This window comes from Chaetodon trifascialis, chromosome 2, assembly GCF_039877785.1.
Source record: "Chaetodon trifascialis isolate fChaTrf1 chromosome 2, fChaTrf1.hap1, whole genome shotgun sequence".
Taxonomy (NCBI): Eukaryota; Metazoa; Chordata; class Actinopteri; order Chaetodontiformes; family Chaetodontidae; genus Chaetodon; species Chaetodon trifascialis.
In genome coordinates this window covers 11,543,952-11,560,076 of record NC_092057.1, presented here as the reverse complement: position 1 = coordinate 11,560,076, position 16,125 = coordinate 11,543,952, and the positions used below count along the sequence as shown (strand labels likewise).

At 45.4% G+C, this 16,125-nt stretch overlaps 1 protein-coding gene across 1 annotated transcript; it reads right to left on the bottom strand.

Moving 5' to 3' along the window:
• Positions 1 to 3,322: 3,322 nt before the first annotated feature.
• irf2bp2b (interferon regulatory factor 2 binding protein 2b) lies at positions 3,323 to 5,960 on the bottom strand. Its single transcript, XM_070984413.1, has 2 exons — positions 4,895 to 5,960; positions 3,323 to 4,548 (listed from the first exon to the last, which is right to left on the bottom strand). Exons 1-2 carry the CDS (start codon positions 5,661 to 5,663, stop codon positions 3,788 to 3,790), a joined length of 1,530 nt encoding a protein of 509 aa, XP_070840514.1. The 5' UTR covers positions 5,664 to 5,960; the 3' UTR covers positions 3,323 to 3,787.
• Between the last annotated feature and the right edge of the window lie 10,165 nt (positions 5,961 to 16,125).

The following is a 16,125-nucleotide window of genomic DNA, read 5'->3' as shown; positions in this document are numbered from 1 at the left end:
TTTAGATATTTGCTGAGCGTCCACTCTGAGTGCACCTTTAGTGTGGCATTCCTTGGTAAAAATCAGAGTAAAGCTGCAGCCACTTTCATAAAAACGGGGTATTTGCAGTGTTTTCTTCATGTTGCTGGCAGCGTTCACAGAGGTGAGAACAGCTGAGGTTTGTTGTTCTCCAGCCACTGAGTTCAAGACGTGTTTCCTCCAGCCTCATCCTCCACTTCAGTCAGGAAAGAGGAGGAGAAGGGGGGGCGGGGGGGGTCGAGCTCTGGGTGAGGGACAGCTGAACAAACAGAGGGAACAGAAAGAGGGAGGAACAGGAGGGGGAGCAGCCCTGACTTTTTCTCTGAGTGTGCCACGTAATTTGAGCAAACCCATTTATCTCGGGCCACTGGCTCTTCGGGCCCTCTGGGTGTTGAGTTTCGGTGACAGATGAAAAGAAATGAGCTGTCTCAACTGGAATCTGAGGCCGACCTCACGCCAAAGATGAACCCGCCTGAGCGAGCGAGAGACAGGGCGGAGGTCTGGATCTGGTTTAGATTGGCCATCGGATTGGCTGGCAGACATCAAAAGGAGCAGCAGACCGAAGTTTTAACCCATCAGTGTTTATGTTATTTGTTTAAAGGAATGTGAAATTTGAAACTGAGTAGAAGTCATTCTTCCATTTTTCTTTTCAATATAGAGCAATGATGATAAAATGAAAGTACCTACCGAAACCCTTCAAGGGCACCTGGTGGTCTCCAGACCCCAGACTTCAAGAAACAGACTGCACTAACCCTCAAGCTGCAGGTTTGATATGATGTTTTCTAACAGATCGACTTAATTGCCCTTTCCAGAGATTTCAACTGCATCTCAAGGTCTTCATCATACTCCGCTCACAGACGACGCTTCAGAAGAAGCCACTGGGTGGATGTTACTACGGTTTCCATCGTCACAAATGATCTCTCACCTCTCATCATCTCTCTGAAAGTTGGCATCAAAATGTCTGTCAAGATTTGGAATCTCATTCACGTTTTTTGATCAAGTAGAAAACTGGATTTTATTTAGGCGAAGTTCTTCTTCAGCTGCTTCTGTTTAGACTCACACTGATAAAAGAACTCATATCTAATGATCCCTCAGCCAAAACACATACTCGTCTTTGCTCTTGCACTGTAAAAAAAAAAAAAAAAAAAGTATCATACTGTTTGTATTTTGCTTCATTCAGTTGTTTCCCTGTGAGTCCATACTGATGCTCAAAAGTATTAATTTCTTAATTTGGCAAACTTATAATTGCAAGAACTTTTTCCCACCGCGGTCCTTTTGAATCTTTGATTCACAGTGAAGCATCCCAACACTTTGTCAATCATTGCTGTTGTTATCTGATATCTGTTATCTGAATTATGACCCAAGTTATGTTCATTATACGAACAGGACGCCCGCAAGGACTTTAGATATTTCTCATGTCACAGTGGAAAGGGAACTTTTATCAATGGAAAACAAACATTACATAATCAAAATCACTGCTGACCTCACGAGAAGACCAAGAGACCAAAACAATGGAAAACCTCTGAAGTGCAATTCTAAATGTTTAAAGGCTGTTTTTTTTTTTTAATTTATGCAAAACTGATGCATTAAACAGTTTGGCTGCAACTAAAACAAATTTTTCAAAATGGTTGTTTTTAACCCAGTTCAGTTTACAAGGATACAAAACTGAGAAGAGCAGCAAATCCGTAGAGTTGTGAGGCTGGAACTGAGCAATGTTTGAAGTGTTTGCTTGAAATCTGACTGAAAACAAGAAGTTAAAACTCCAAAGCTAAGCCCTTCTCAAAAACAGCCACTTTGATGTCTTCACCGTCTCTATAAAGACTAGAAAGCATGTCAATGTGAAATGCAAGCTCGGGTTTTTAAAACATTTGGAGTGAATTTTTTCCTTAAATAACATCAGCTCGAGGTTAAAATCTGCCGATAAACAGAGCGTCTGTGGAGGAAAAGCAGCCTTGGAGCCAGGAAGGGGTTAACGTTTTCTCCTCGCTGCTGCTCTGAATGGCGGCTGAAAGCGACAGGGGCCCCGGCATAAACACACAGGCCCCCATTCATCCACTCGCCGTGTGATCAACCTTGAACAGTGGAAGGCGTGTTATTGCAGCAGAGGGGGGGGAGGAGACAGAAGTAGAAGAGGGAGGAGGGAGGAGAGGGGGAGGACGGTGACTCAGGAATTCCACCGAGGAGCACGTGACCCCTGAGCAAGGCATTTATATCCTCCCTCTCCCCCTCTACTCTCAGGCAGGGGCCCCTCCGTAGTTCAGTGTTATTTTTCCTCCTGAAGGCAAAACCAGCCGAATGTGACGGAGAGAGAAAATCCACAAGTGACCAAATCACATTATTTTATGTAGAATATTAACAGAACCATAACTGCACAAACAAGGCAAAAATACGCCTGATATATGTTGTTTCTGTGGTGCAAGGCTGAAAAATGACAAAATAAACAAGATTGAAGCCTCATTCAAATCCTCTCTGACAGGAGCCATTTTGTCTGATGACGCCGCTTTGTGCAGTTTGAATCCATTCCCCGGGGACCAAAACAGAGCCCAGAGGCATCTCCGTCATCCTGACAGCGTGACACAGCAAGTTATGTCGAGAAACCGGTGACGAGCCGCTCGCTTGGCTCCCATTGTAACAGTCCCGGAGGGCTGGCGCTCATGACCTCACGTGTCCTGTATGTTTTCAGTGGAATCAGGGCGTGGGTTCAGTCAACAACAGCCCTGATCTGCTGCCAGGACTTGTTCTCAAAAATAAAAGAAGAGGCCGATGAGCTGTCAGGTTCATTCTGTGCCATGAGAAAGTGTTAGTCAGCAACAAGTGGAAAACGTCTACATCCAGATTTGTCAACACTGAAGAACGGCCGACACATATTGTCACAAAGGGCACACGAAGCGCCGGAGTCATTCTGACACATCAACAAACGCCTCACTGAGCGACACTTTGCAGCCACGCGCATCGCATTTCCACAGCAGACTATTTTTAGGCCCTCGTTATCTCCCAAAGCTCGCAGGACACGACGCTGAGCAGCCTCGGCCTGCCTACGTGTGATTTACTGTACAAAACGTTTATGCAACACACTTCTACCCCGGCCTTCACCCCCCTCCTCCTCCTCCTCCACTTCATCCCTCTAGCTCTCCTGCCTCTGCCTCTCTCCTTGACTTTTTTTCCACCCACTCTTCCCTGGAAGCTGGTTTGTTCCTGTTGGAAGGTATTGCATCATGACTGAATCACAATTCGGCCATGACTCTCCAACCAACTCCTGGCTCGCTGATTATGGAAAATAAGCAAACCACAGAGACACTGGAGGTATTATTACAAGGTCTGAAACTGTATTTGGCAAGTTTTTTTCTTAAACAAGTGCATACATGTACAGCTAGAAGCATTTTTTTCTTTGTTTTTTTTATTTTTTTTGCCAAGTGCTCAGATTAGTCACATTCTATGTTTGACAGGACTGTCTCCAGACCTAAAGTACACTGATAGACTGAAAAGAAACAAGTGTGATGGGGAGAGTCTGTTATGAGGAGTACATACCTTTTCATCTTCAAAATCATAGAAACACAATGTATTGAAAAAGAAAAATCAAAAAAATTATACAGCCATGTTTACGAAGTATACACTTCCCTTGTGTCCAATATGTACATGTTCGTTAGTTTCTCTGGAGCTTGCTGGATGATGTATATTTGGGCAGGTGTGTGTTTTTCCTGTCCTGGTGTTGTTGCCGTAGTCAGATTACAAAAGGAAAGAAGTTCAAGAAAAGCAGCTGGTGAACATCTTAAGGGTCCCTCTCCTTTTTTACCTTTATGTCCCCAGCCAAGATGGTGGCTATTTCCCCCTGCATGAAAGCCCAGGGCACATTGGAGCCAACCAGCGGGCACCGCTCACCACTGGGGCAGTACACCTCACCGGTGGCGCCCTGCTGCTTGATGCTCTCCCGGGAGCAGGGGAAACAGAACTTGTGTGAGGGCACCGACGGGCACTGGACGAAGTGAGTGTCCTCCAGCCGCTCGTGGCACAGAGTGCAACACAGCGGCACGCTGCCAGGCGGGACAGAAGAGTCTGGAATGCTCTGTGGTGGCGGTGCATGGGGGTCCATGCTGCCGGGCGCGTGCAGAGCAGAGGGGTTGGCACTCACAGGCCCATCCCTCTGGGCCAGTCTCCTCTGAGAGGCCGAGGACGGCGACAGGGGGCTGCCGCTGTTCCGCCGTGCACCCGCTGTGGTGGAGTGTACCTGATTGGCGTCCTTAGGTGAGCCTGTGCTGCCAGCGTTGTCAGTGGCAAGGATGAGTGCCGCCATGGGAGACTGGCCATTCTGCGCTGTAGCAGCCTCAGGAGGCGTGGTGCGGGAGTGGGGGGAGATGGTGGAGGGGGGAGCTGCCGAGAAGCCGGGCAAGGCGGCCGGGGGCATCTTCAGGACCTCAGAGGGCGAGGGGAGCCACGGCTGGCCCTCACCACCGTTCATCTTGGGGGCGCTGCCCTCACCATCTGGCTCTGGGGAAGCCTTCCTCTTCATGCTCCGCGGGTGCTTCCCCCTGTCTGTGACAGAGGAACAGGAAGAGGGAGGGTTAATGCAATCACACCACACTGCACTACACACAAACACTACAGCGTGCAGCCCTGTGAATGCTGAAACACAGGAAATTTCTCAACAGTGAATAAAAGCTTTGTTTATGTCAATGCTGTTCTGTGCCAAACCTCCGCGTGCAGAGGTGAACGGGTCCGTGTCAGCCGCGTGGCGTCACCGAACAGCTCGGTTTAAACGCACGTCAGCACCGAGCGTAAAAATCGCTGACACATATTTTCAGTGCAGCTAAGTTCCTGCTTTCACAAAGCGTGCCAGTTTCAAACTGTCCAATGATGGGAAAACCTGAAATAAGCCTACCTGTTTTTGAGGAAGTGCCACCCGCTTCATATCCCATCACCCGCTGCATGGCGGCGTGGTCCTTTTTAAACCTGCTGTCGAACGTGTGCAGCGCCATCAGGTCCCTGACTGTTTTGCCTTTGCCTATCCACTCCTTGTGGCTGTCCGACATGTCCGACAGGCTGTCTGGCCTGTGCTTGTCTTTCAGATCCTCCGGACGCTTGCCGTGCTCCCCGGGGCCAGGCGCGGCAAGAACCCCGGGCAGACCCATTTGAGACGGGCGGCCGTTGAGCGGATGTATGGTCGGTATGCCGCCGTTCACCAAAGGCACCAGGTTGGGAGGAACCGTGCTAGTCCTGCGGGGGTTGGGGCTTTGACGGTTCAGCTCCGGAGGCTCGTCAGGTTTTGGAAATCCGTTCGGCATGGGGAGGCCGTTTGCCTGCCTCCCTGGCTGGTACTCCGGTCCCAGGCGGGGTGGCCGGTCGGACAGCGGGTAGCGGTCCAGCGGCTGCGGCGGACGGGAGCTCGGGTCTCCAGCCGAGTGGTTGATCTCCTTCCCGGCGTGCTGGGGCTTCCCCGGGCCCGGAGAGCGGCCATCCTGGAAGCCGTGTGCTCTCTTCAGCTGCCGAGCAGTCTCGATAACAAATTCAATCCGGTCGGCACCCTCGTAGTTGACACATCCACGGCAAACGGGCTCGGTAAAATCCCAGATCATCGCCCACGGCATGCGGGGCAAGTCGCACAAATAGCAGGACTGCCTTCTGGAGGCAGCGACCGCCGCGGAAGACATGTTGTAAACCCAAAGCGAATGCAAAACTCTCCAAAATGTCCGATGGCTCGTTTACGTTGCTGTAAGGAAGAAATAACCAACAATTCGAATAAAATGTGGTAGTATTTTCCCTCAGAAAGCAACAGAGTCACACCGACTGGAGTTCATCGTAGTTGTGTCCTTCGCCTCGGCGCGCCTCCGTCTAAGCTCGCGCTTACAATTCAGCTCGAGCTCTCAATGTAGGTCCGTGACGTCAGCGCCGACACTCGGCTCGTGCTCCAGGGTTCTATTTACTGGATTCTTCGACGACCCCTCGGGCGCATGCTCACCGTGTCTCTATCTTTATCCGGAGAGCTTACACCCAAAGATTGTCAGTGTTGGAGAAGAGGCATCACTCTGTCTCGGTTTCGCTGTGACCACAACACCGCACAAACTGCTGTTACTGTCAAAACTGTCAAGAGCAGTTACCAAATGCTGATAAATAAGAAACAACAGTGAATTTTAATTTGAAAGTGCAATTGATGACAAAATGCTAAAATAAATAAACAAACAACCCAAAAGAGATGGGAGAATTGCCTCCAAATGCAGTCAGTGCTATGAAGGAGAGTGAAAGCTAGCAGTTGTTATGGCACACTGAGTAAAAGTAATGATATTAGCCAAATACCAAATCTACAGATCTTGTTCCTGGCGAGTTTGGCCAATGTGTCACTAGCTAACAGAAATGAAATCATAAATCCCAAACCAAAGACATTACAGGTTTTAACCTTTCCATAGGTTAATGTGAAGTTTTTCCAAATTCTACTGTTAATGCTGCATTCACTCCATGTCAACAGACAAGAAAACTCTCATGGATTATTTCAAGATGGTTACCCTTTTTGTAGCCTTACAGTAATGCCAGAGGCATTAAAATTATTTATTAGTTAGTTATTTGTTAACACATAAAGCAATAAAAACCAACAGTATGCCTCACTTTTAATTTGCTGAACTGGTTGTGTTGGTGTTAATACTGGATTTTATTTAGATAAATTAACACAGTGTTGGTAGCCTTGCACTGCTTTGTTGTGGGGGGCTCAATCCAACCCAACATTCAAACTAAAAAGCAACAACAAACATTTCATTACACTTTTGAGCATGAAACTTGACATAAAGTTGTCTGGTGGATAAATTGCCGTTTGTGATGAAATTTGGTCGGAATAATCTTAATATGCTTTATTGAAAGGTATCTGCTCTGTGGTTCAAATGGGATCCCTGGAATTTGCGGTAGAGTGAGACCTCTGCCGTCACTTCCCTCCTCTCTGCCCGCAGGGACCCGAAGAGCTTTTATAAATACCAGAATCCTGAACGGCGAGTTCAGCTGAGCCGACAGGATGCACACAGACTCATGAAGAGTTCAACAAGTGCTGCACTCATAGTCTTTCTATTGGAAAGCTAACTTTTTATTTGTTTATCTTCTTTTTTCATATATATATATATTTTGCATCTCTACATCAAGAGCACATGACAAAATAAAAATAATACATTTGAGGCATTGACTGAAAGGTTATTTGGGGGTGTAAAACAAAAGAGCCCTGCAGCATGAAAGCAACAAGTGTGCTGAAGATGTTTGACCTGCAGGCTCAGTCCGTCCGCTGAATGGCTGCTGCATTCCAGTCCCAGTGCCAGGGACCCGTGACGTCATAAGGTGAACAGCCAATCACAGAATTCAGCAGTTGTTACCAAGCAAACTGTAAATCTCCTGCCCTCCATTCAGAGCTGAACTAACTGTACACTGAGGACAGACTGAGGCCTGAACACTAAACATAAAACCAGTTCTCTCTGTTTCCACCCAAACATCCTGCTAACAGGACACACTGCCATGATCTAAATTCATGTCAGATGAGTTTTAACTTGAGTGTAACTCTGAGAAAACACACACACTGCTGTGAGGAGTCCCAAAAGAGCAAAAAAGATGCTGCTTTTCAGATCCTTTGAAGTGAACAAGATGTTCATTTGTGAGAACAAGACACAGAAAACTATTATGACATTTTTCTTTTTATTGTTGTTATTATTATTATTTTCTTAAAAGAAGTGAAAAAAATCTGCCAGTGCAGTACTTATTTAAACCTGTTTGGAAAGTCTAGTAACAAGCTGATTTCAGTTTGAAACAGGTTGAAATCATCTTTATCTTATTTTCAGAAAATTTGATTTTTAGGACTCAGTTATCAATCAAAAATCAACATACTATCTGTACACATTATGCCACAGTATATTAACCTATTAGACACAGTGACACTAGTTTGTCCATTTGATCAGTCTATTGTCCTTCAAAACAAACAGTAGATTCCAGATGAGGACAGTAATAAAGGCAATAAAGCCTTTGAGCATCTTGAGATGGAGGTAAACAACTAAATTGTTCTATTTTAAAAGAAAGTCATATACAGGCCTAGCAAATCATGGATTGAAGACATTCCTTTTATTTGTCCCATGAGGGGAAATTCCAAAATTCCATGTGAGGATCTGAGGATACAGAGAAGAGCGATTCAGGGGAAGAAGTAGCCGACTCATCTGTGTGATAGTGTTGGTGTCTGGCCAGCAGTGAGTCAGCAGCATCATCTCTTACTCACAGCCTCTCGGCCCGACATGGCCGAGGCCCGTCTCCACTCGTCTCTCTTCACAGCTTCATGACATGGCCTGCCTCGCTCGCCCAGTCAGCTGATGCAAGGAGAGGAAGCGAGGGGGAAGAGGCAGGCGTGGTGAACAATGCGTCCTGTTTTCTCCAGCGTGGCCTCAGTCGCTGCAGGCAAATGTGCAAGAACGGCGAGCTGTTTGCATCCTGGATGGAGTTCACGGATGAGTTGCCTTGAAGCAAATCTACAGTGGGAGAGGAATGAAATAGGTGCAATACAGCAGAGTTACATAAAGATTGTCCTTCAGGTTAAATATCTTCTCCTCAAGCACAGACACTATATTTCAGTGTATTTTACATAATAGTTAGTATATATAGTCTGTTTGTTACAAGACTCCTGTCCAAAGCTATTAATCACTACATCCAATTACTGATTTTACAGGATCTTTTTCCAAACTAAAGACACTTAAGACCTTCTGCCAAGTAATAATTAAGCATAGTTTAAGTCATTAACACATCCTCAGCGTCAGACCCCATAAAATCAGGCCTGGAATAAGATACTATAAAAAATGCTACAGAAGGAAGACCTTCACCTCTCTATTCCCATCATTGCTCATGCTCAGATAACCATCCACTGACAGAAGTAAGTGTAAAATGGTAAATTAGTGGAGGTGAATGGGACAAAGTGGACTTAAGTGGCAATTCCCCATGAAGAGTTGTAACACAGGTAATTTATTTTATTTTATTTAAAGCTGCAGGATGCAATTAATTCATGCATTGAAGGCTTGGGTTGGGTTGCCAGGAAAGATATTCACGATGGGATGAATTCTAATAACTTTGGTGGTCCTCTGACTTTTCATGTAGCACTATCATCAGGTTAACATTTTAATGTGTCCATTAAAAGGCATGTTAGTATGTTAGCATCCTGGTAGTATTTAGTGAAAGAGCTGCTAACATAGCTGCTGGAATGTATCGTATGCAAATTGCCTATACTACGAAATACAAAGTACAACACAGCTAATGTTAGTTAGCCACTGTGTTAGCGTAGACGAGTCAGAAAGACAAATGTATAAAAGAATGCAAAGAAGGCTCCATTCAAACTGTATCTGGGTGTGATGGAACCTGAGTGTCTTAATCAGGATTTCATCATGGCTGCTGGTCGTCTCAACCTTCTCTGAAGCCTTTCTCCTAATGACCCATCACATCCTCCAGACTTAACCACCTCCACCACTTATAAATCCCCTCAGTCAGCTGACGGATCATCCTGCTTCTGCCTCCCACAGTGACGAGGGGAGGGGGAAATCCTTCATGTGATTTCACTTCCCAAATGGAAACACAAACATGAACTGACAGCAGGAACGACATTTCCCACATCATTCACTCAGCACTTAAACACATAGGGTATGTTAGTTTAGCATTTTGAGCTCAGGGTCTCTGTGTTACATCAGAATCACTGATCAACAGGTTGAGAAAAAGTAGAGAGATTTGAAACAGAGACACAGCAGACAGAAACGCACAGTATAGTATACAATTATTCCCACAGTACTTCAAACCTTTTGCTGTAAATATCTCATTGACTAAAATGTTAGGTGTTTTCTCAACAGGTACTGTAATATAATTATAAATGACACACCTGAAGCACAGGCAACTTTTCTCTAAGGTCAGAAATGTCACTGCGGAAATGATTTATCTTCACTCTTACTCTTTAGGCTACACACAAACGCAGAAAAAAGACTAATTACAAGGATGAAAGCATGACAAAAAGTCTGAATAGAAAAGGAGGCGTAATTTGCAAAAGAAATTCTGATTGAGCAGAGACAGTAGACATATTCGCCTTTAAACATGGACAAACTACAAACTACCACGCTTCCTCACATCCTGACTGTACACACAAAAAAACACTCCTGTTACTCTAAATCCTGTATCAGACCGTAAACCGGTCGCAGGGTGTGGGACGCCACGAGCTAATGAAGCTCTGTCAGCCGAGTGTGTTTTGCCTGATCAGCGGGGTCTTTAAATAGCTTCCCTGTGGGCCACTCAGATGGGAGATTTGCAGACTTGGCCTCATGTCTGCAGGGGTCGACCCAGTCAGTTTATTCAGCTTAGCAGTTTCACATGGGGGTGGAAGTCTGCATGATGGGAAATAATCTCGGGGAAAGACAGAGCTGAGGGGGTGATGCTGGGGTCAAACTGGAGCTCCAGGAATGATTAACCGTTTACAGTTCATTCCACAGAACTCACTGTGACTAAGAATATCCTTTATTTCATTCATCAGCAACATTGCTAAGAGGGCTTGTGGTGACACACCGTCTGGTTCTCATGCTGGTGGTCCTGCTCTGTAAGCATCCGATTCAGATTACCTCAGAATAGTTAAGTACAGTTACATGAAATGTTATCAATACTTCTTTGAACTTGCGATAACTGATTTTTTTTGCCCTTTTGAGGGCAGTGGAAACAAGTAGTGACTGCAACATTGACGTATCATCGCCCTTTAAGTCGATGCGTTAAACTTGTTAGCAAAGAGTTGAAGCGACATTTAGAGTCATGTTTGTGTTATCTGATGAATGTTAACTATCAGAGCTAAGTTAGCTATCATCAACGTCAACTACTGTATGACAGCTGACGTTAGCTAACATTAGCTCTCATAGTTGTTGTTAGGTGAGGTTCTGTGGTTCTACGTCTATGTAGAGCCATTTCCTGACACAGGTTGTAAACTGTTACAAAGGCTTATTAAAATGACTGAATGAGACTTTTACATCTCAGGTCATGTGCTAATCATGTGACCTCTTTGCATGTATTTCTTTCAAAATGTTTAGAATTCATCATCTGGTGACTGTGAACAACAACAGCAAATTTCATGTCAGTCGGCCCAGAAGATGTTGAGATATTTCACTCAAGCTCAAAGTGTGTTGTGGACTTCCTCTGTCCTGCAGCTGTGCTCTTTAACGTCCAAATATTTTTGGCCATATTACATTATACATTAGAGCAGCTGTGGGCTGATTCATTAAGGAGGTAAACCTTTGATCTCCTTCAGACACTGTGAAAAGAGAGTAAAGAGAACAGTTTGGCAGAGTCCTCAGTCTGCACTGACAGACATCATTAATTGCCAAAAGCTTGTAAATAACATTTCAAACAGCTTTTCATTGAACGTGTTTAGAGTCAGTCCCACTGGGACTGCAAGGGCTAATCTGTTTCTCTGTTTGAATTTGAGGCCAATTCTTAATTATTTGGACTGCTGACAGTTGCCGCCGATTGAGGCAAGATAAAACAGAAATTTGTTTAATTTTTTGCCCCGAATGCATCATCTGTTCCACATCATCAAAGCCTGGCGCTCTGTGTACAGCAATGCTTAATTTACGAAACACAGTGTTTAAAAATTAAACCCGTTTTAACACATCAAAGCTAATACTACAAAGCTATTTGCTCAATTATTGAGAGGCTCCCTTCACTGATGGTCTGTCTGAAACTTCCTGCTCGTACAGTGAAGGAGTCCATGAGCACTGATGTCTCGCTGTTACAGCAGAACAAACATCCACTGAGGTCTGACTGGCTGTGAACACAACGATGGAGTTTACCTCAGTCTGATGTGCCTGTTTCAACTGCTCAACAGTGCTGTATTAACATGTCGTGTGCAGATTTCTGCTCACTCTGTGGCGCCGCGGGTGAGCTGGCTCCTCTCAGACCACCTCCATATTAACTAGTCCTTGCTGGACTTGAGCCAGACACCCTCCAGTAATAAAGCCAGGTCCTAATGGACGGAGCTACTGCTGCTCCATCAATGAATTCTTTAGATTTTAATGACCCTATGACCTTTCCTCTAGCGCCACCCTCAGGACAAACTCTACATATTAGACTCCACTCCTGCTATAGTAAGACTCTGAGAACAGATCAGTCATCAAGACGTTGTTTGTTGCATTCAACACTCGTCACACTGGGGCTGTCATGAATTCAGTGTATTTGTCACTTGTAGTTTTCCTGAGTTGTTAGGCAGGTCGAGGATGCTGCCGTCCTGACAGATTAACTCCCCTGCAGGCCGTGTTGCATTCCTGTCACTACAGGGACTTCTGGGTAAACCTCCTCACACAGCAGATGTGTTGTGTGTCCTTGTTGTGTCTGTGCATGATAAAAAGAGGCTGGGCCATGATCTAAATCTCCTCACTTATCAGCACGTAACTTTATTGCCAGGATATTACCACTAATCAACTGCTTCCTGTTTACTGAGACGCTGCTGTTGCTTTCTTATTATTCTTCTTCTGGCACAGCACCAACAACAGTCTGTTTACCATTTCCAACACATCTCCATCTCATTAACATGCTGGGAGCCTCTTCACAGAGTCAGCCAGACCTCTCTATGCAGTAACACTCCTGTCCGGAAACATCCCCATCAGATGGACACATCTACCTTCCTGTAAAGATAGACTCTGGAAATGACTCACTGATCTGTTGATAGACCTCCACGCAAATTTAAATCAATAAGTGCTGGGAACAAAAGGGGATTGGACAAAGACGGATAAAAGCTTCATCAAGCAGCATTAATCTGGCCTCCAGTCATCTGAACCCTTTGCAGGCACGACTAACATTGGGGATGTTGCCTTTCACCGTAGCTAAGAAGCTCGCCAGCTAGCTACATCAACAACAACAAAATGGTGCCAAGCATGGGTGAGATGGACACAGCTGTACAGACTGTTTAAGTGAACTTACAAAAACAACTTTACAACAGAAATAATTTTATCTGATGAAAAATGCTAACTGCTCGTCACTCCTGGTACCACGGCATCTTTTGACTGAAAATGACATCAACGGGACTTTGCTCCTACTGCTACTGTTAGGCAGAAATTGTCTAATTTGAACATGATGAGTAAATGAAGTAAAACCAAGTGGCAATTCAGTCTGATTATCAGGCTGCCTCTGACATTTTTAAAAAGAAACTTCTTTTTTGCAGTGAAATTCAGTACAGCCGTTCATGTCCTTCTCAGCATGACACGACTTTGGTTATCTTCTGACTTTTCTTCAAACACCATCATGAGGTCAACATTTCACTTCGTCTAATGCTTTGTTTTGTGACCAAATACCTGCAATTAACAATCAGCCTCAGCAGTGCTTTGTGTTTAGCTCTAAATAGCAAACATTAGTATGGTATCATGCTAATTATATTAGCAAACTTGGTAGATATTATACTTGTTAATTAACATGGCAAATGAGCATGTTAGCATTTAGCTCAAATCAAAGCTGTGCCAAAAAAAACCAATAATATGGCTTGCATTGCCCACTTTGACTCATCTATACATCAGTTATACTTGACTCCAACAAAAATCAACTGTCTGGTGGCAGTTGAAGAAAAGTCAGAAGTTCAGGAGAAGCAGTCGCGTTCATTGTCTGGGAATCATGAATGTCTGTACAATATGTTCTGCCAAAATTTTTTTTCACTGGATAAAAGAAAACTTGGACCTGCTGGTGGTGCTACAGGAAAAGTCAGGCATCAGTATGCTTACTGACTGACCAACACTGTCATCCCTAAGGCCCCGCTGCTAGTGTGGCTAAAAATAAACAAAACTGATACTGAGTCTGGTAAGATGTCGGACAGCTGGGTCAAACTTTCATTGTCCACTGAACGTCACAGCATCTACAGGCAGCAGCTGATCTGTACAGCAGATTTCCATTTTTCTCATCTGAAGAAACACAAAAGCAGCACTCTTGTTGTGAATGTCTTTGTCAATACTGCAGACCGCAGGAGGCGCCATTTTGGGTACTCCCACCTCCCACACAATCGCACCGAGATGCTGCACCCGACGCAATGTTCATAAAATGGACGGCCAAGTCAAATAAACCCGGGGAAAAACACTTTTGGACGCCTCGCATCTGGAATCGGAGCGGTACTGATGTCACTGGGGGCAAAGTGAGGAGACAAGAGAAAAACAACAAGGCTCTCTTTTTCCCTTCGCCTCCCCATGTCTCGCCCCCTCTTCTCCCCCCTCTGTCCTAATCCTCTTTGCAGGCCTGCAGGGAAAGGTCGGCCAGCTGCCAAGGCAAGGGCTGCTGGGAAAATGTGGCGGATGCCAAGCGGGAGCGGTGGCGGCGGTGTCGCACACAGCTTTGTTCTGCCAGAGGCCTCGATTCAGACTCAGGGCTTTATGGTCGGACTGGACCATCACCAGACCGAAGCCCCGCCCTCCTCGCTTCTCTCCCTCTCCGTCTTTTGTTTATACACTTTAACTTTTGGTCTCTTACTCCGTCACATACACACATTTTTGCTTTCTGTTTCTCTGACACGCACACACATGCACACACACGCATACACAAAAAGAACCTCTCTCTCCCTGAACTCCGCAGCTCATACTCGTTCAGCCCGGCACAGTGCCAAGGACTTCCTGCCAAACATTCGCCAGTTGCCATGGCGGCAGAGAGAGAGAAAGAGGGGAGCAGGACATCAGAGCGAGCCAAGAATAATGACTCACTGCTGGAGCCAGATGTGCCACATCTGCAGCCATGATGGAGATTCTGTGTGTGTGTGTGTGTGTGTGTGTGTTTGTGTGTGTATGTGTGTGTGTGTGTAGGAATGGGGGATTGCCAGTTTTGGGGGGATGGGGGTCAAACAGGGGGGACAGGGCTTTGAGTCTAACCTGCATTTCCAAATAAACCTGACTGTCAGGGGGAGGGAACAGCTCAGGCCTCCAGAGGGGAAATGATTGGAATTTCCCTGGAAGAAAGACTTTTTTTTTTGTTGTTTTTTTTTAAAGAGAAAGGAAGCTTAAAAGCAGATGGGAGGAGATCCGTGCCTGGGAATTGGTCTCGTTACTGAGCTGACATGACGACGATGATGGCAGAGTGGAGGCGTCCAGCAGCTCAGAGCCTCGCCAGCTCCTCTTGTCAGTAAACGTTTCCAGACCACAGACGATTTAAGAGGCAACAAAGACTGTAAGGTTGTTTTTTTTTTTTTTTTTTGGTTCATAAGAATATCATAATCTGTAAAAGCAGTCACTGAAGGAGACTCACTCCAAACTGGGACGACTTTACTTTTTCCTTCCCCGTCGCTCTTCACTCTTTCCGACAGCGTCTACAGGGACTCACTGCTAAACTCATCAGCAGGGGAGCGTTTAACTTTCATGGAGTCTTTAACAGTCTCACTGGTTGAAGCAAACGCTCCTGTCACCTCACCCCCGCCCCCCTTCTCCTCCTTCCTGAGTGTGGCGCCAACCCTTCTCTATTCAGGTGCATAACGCTGCTTTGCCAAAAATAACATCAGTGCCACACGGCAAAGTTCAACCATGATGTAACCGAGGCCCCCGGAGCAAGAAGCTGCAAATAATGACGGCTTACGTAACGTCCCGACAAACCACAACCAAACCACAGTTTCAGGCTTGTGCCAGACTGCTGACATCAAACACTGAGCTCGCCACAAGTTCAAAGCCACCGAGCGTCGGCTGAAAGGCGGATAGTAGAATATTAGAGGGAGTTTCTCCTCGGTGGTTTAGAGACAGTAATCATCCTTCAACGCAGCAGAATAAGAGGGTGTTTGTTGCTTTAGAAGATTCATCTGATTCAACAAGCTCATCGAGGCCGCCAGTGCAGCTGCATGATGCTAAACATTTTATCTGGCAAGCTCACATTTCTATTAGAAATATAGAAATAATATTTGAAACCAGAAAGCTGGCTCTTCAGCACAACTGAATTTGTGTCCATGTGGATTTCGTTGAGTTTCATGAATTTCATTTCATTTTAATCAGAGCATCAAACATAAATACAAACGTCATTCCTGTAATAATGTACAATTTAGCATATCAACAGTACAGACACCAACAACTCAAAACTAGCTAGACTAAACATGTCCTGGACCTACTGTGTTGGACACACTGTGAGGACGTCATCATCAAACTGAAT

What these genes read in the sequence shown, in the direction of transcription:
- irf2bp2b (XM_070984413.1), bottom strand. Translation starts at nt 5,663, where the DNA reads ATGTCTTCCGCGGCGGTCGCTGCCTCCAGAAGGCAGTCCTGCTATTTG. An exon ending in TGGCACTTCCTCAAAAACAG is followed by an intron (nt 4,549 to 4,894) that starts GTAGGCTTATTT and finishes CCTCTGTCACAG; the next exon opens with ACAGGGGGAAGCACCCGCGG.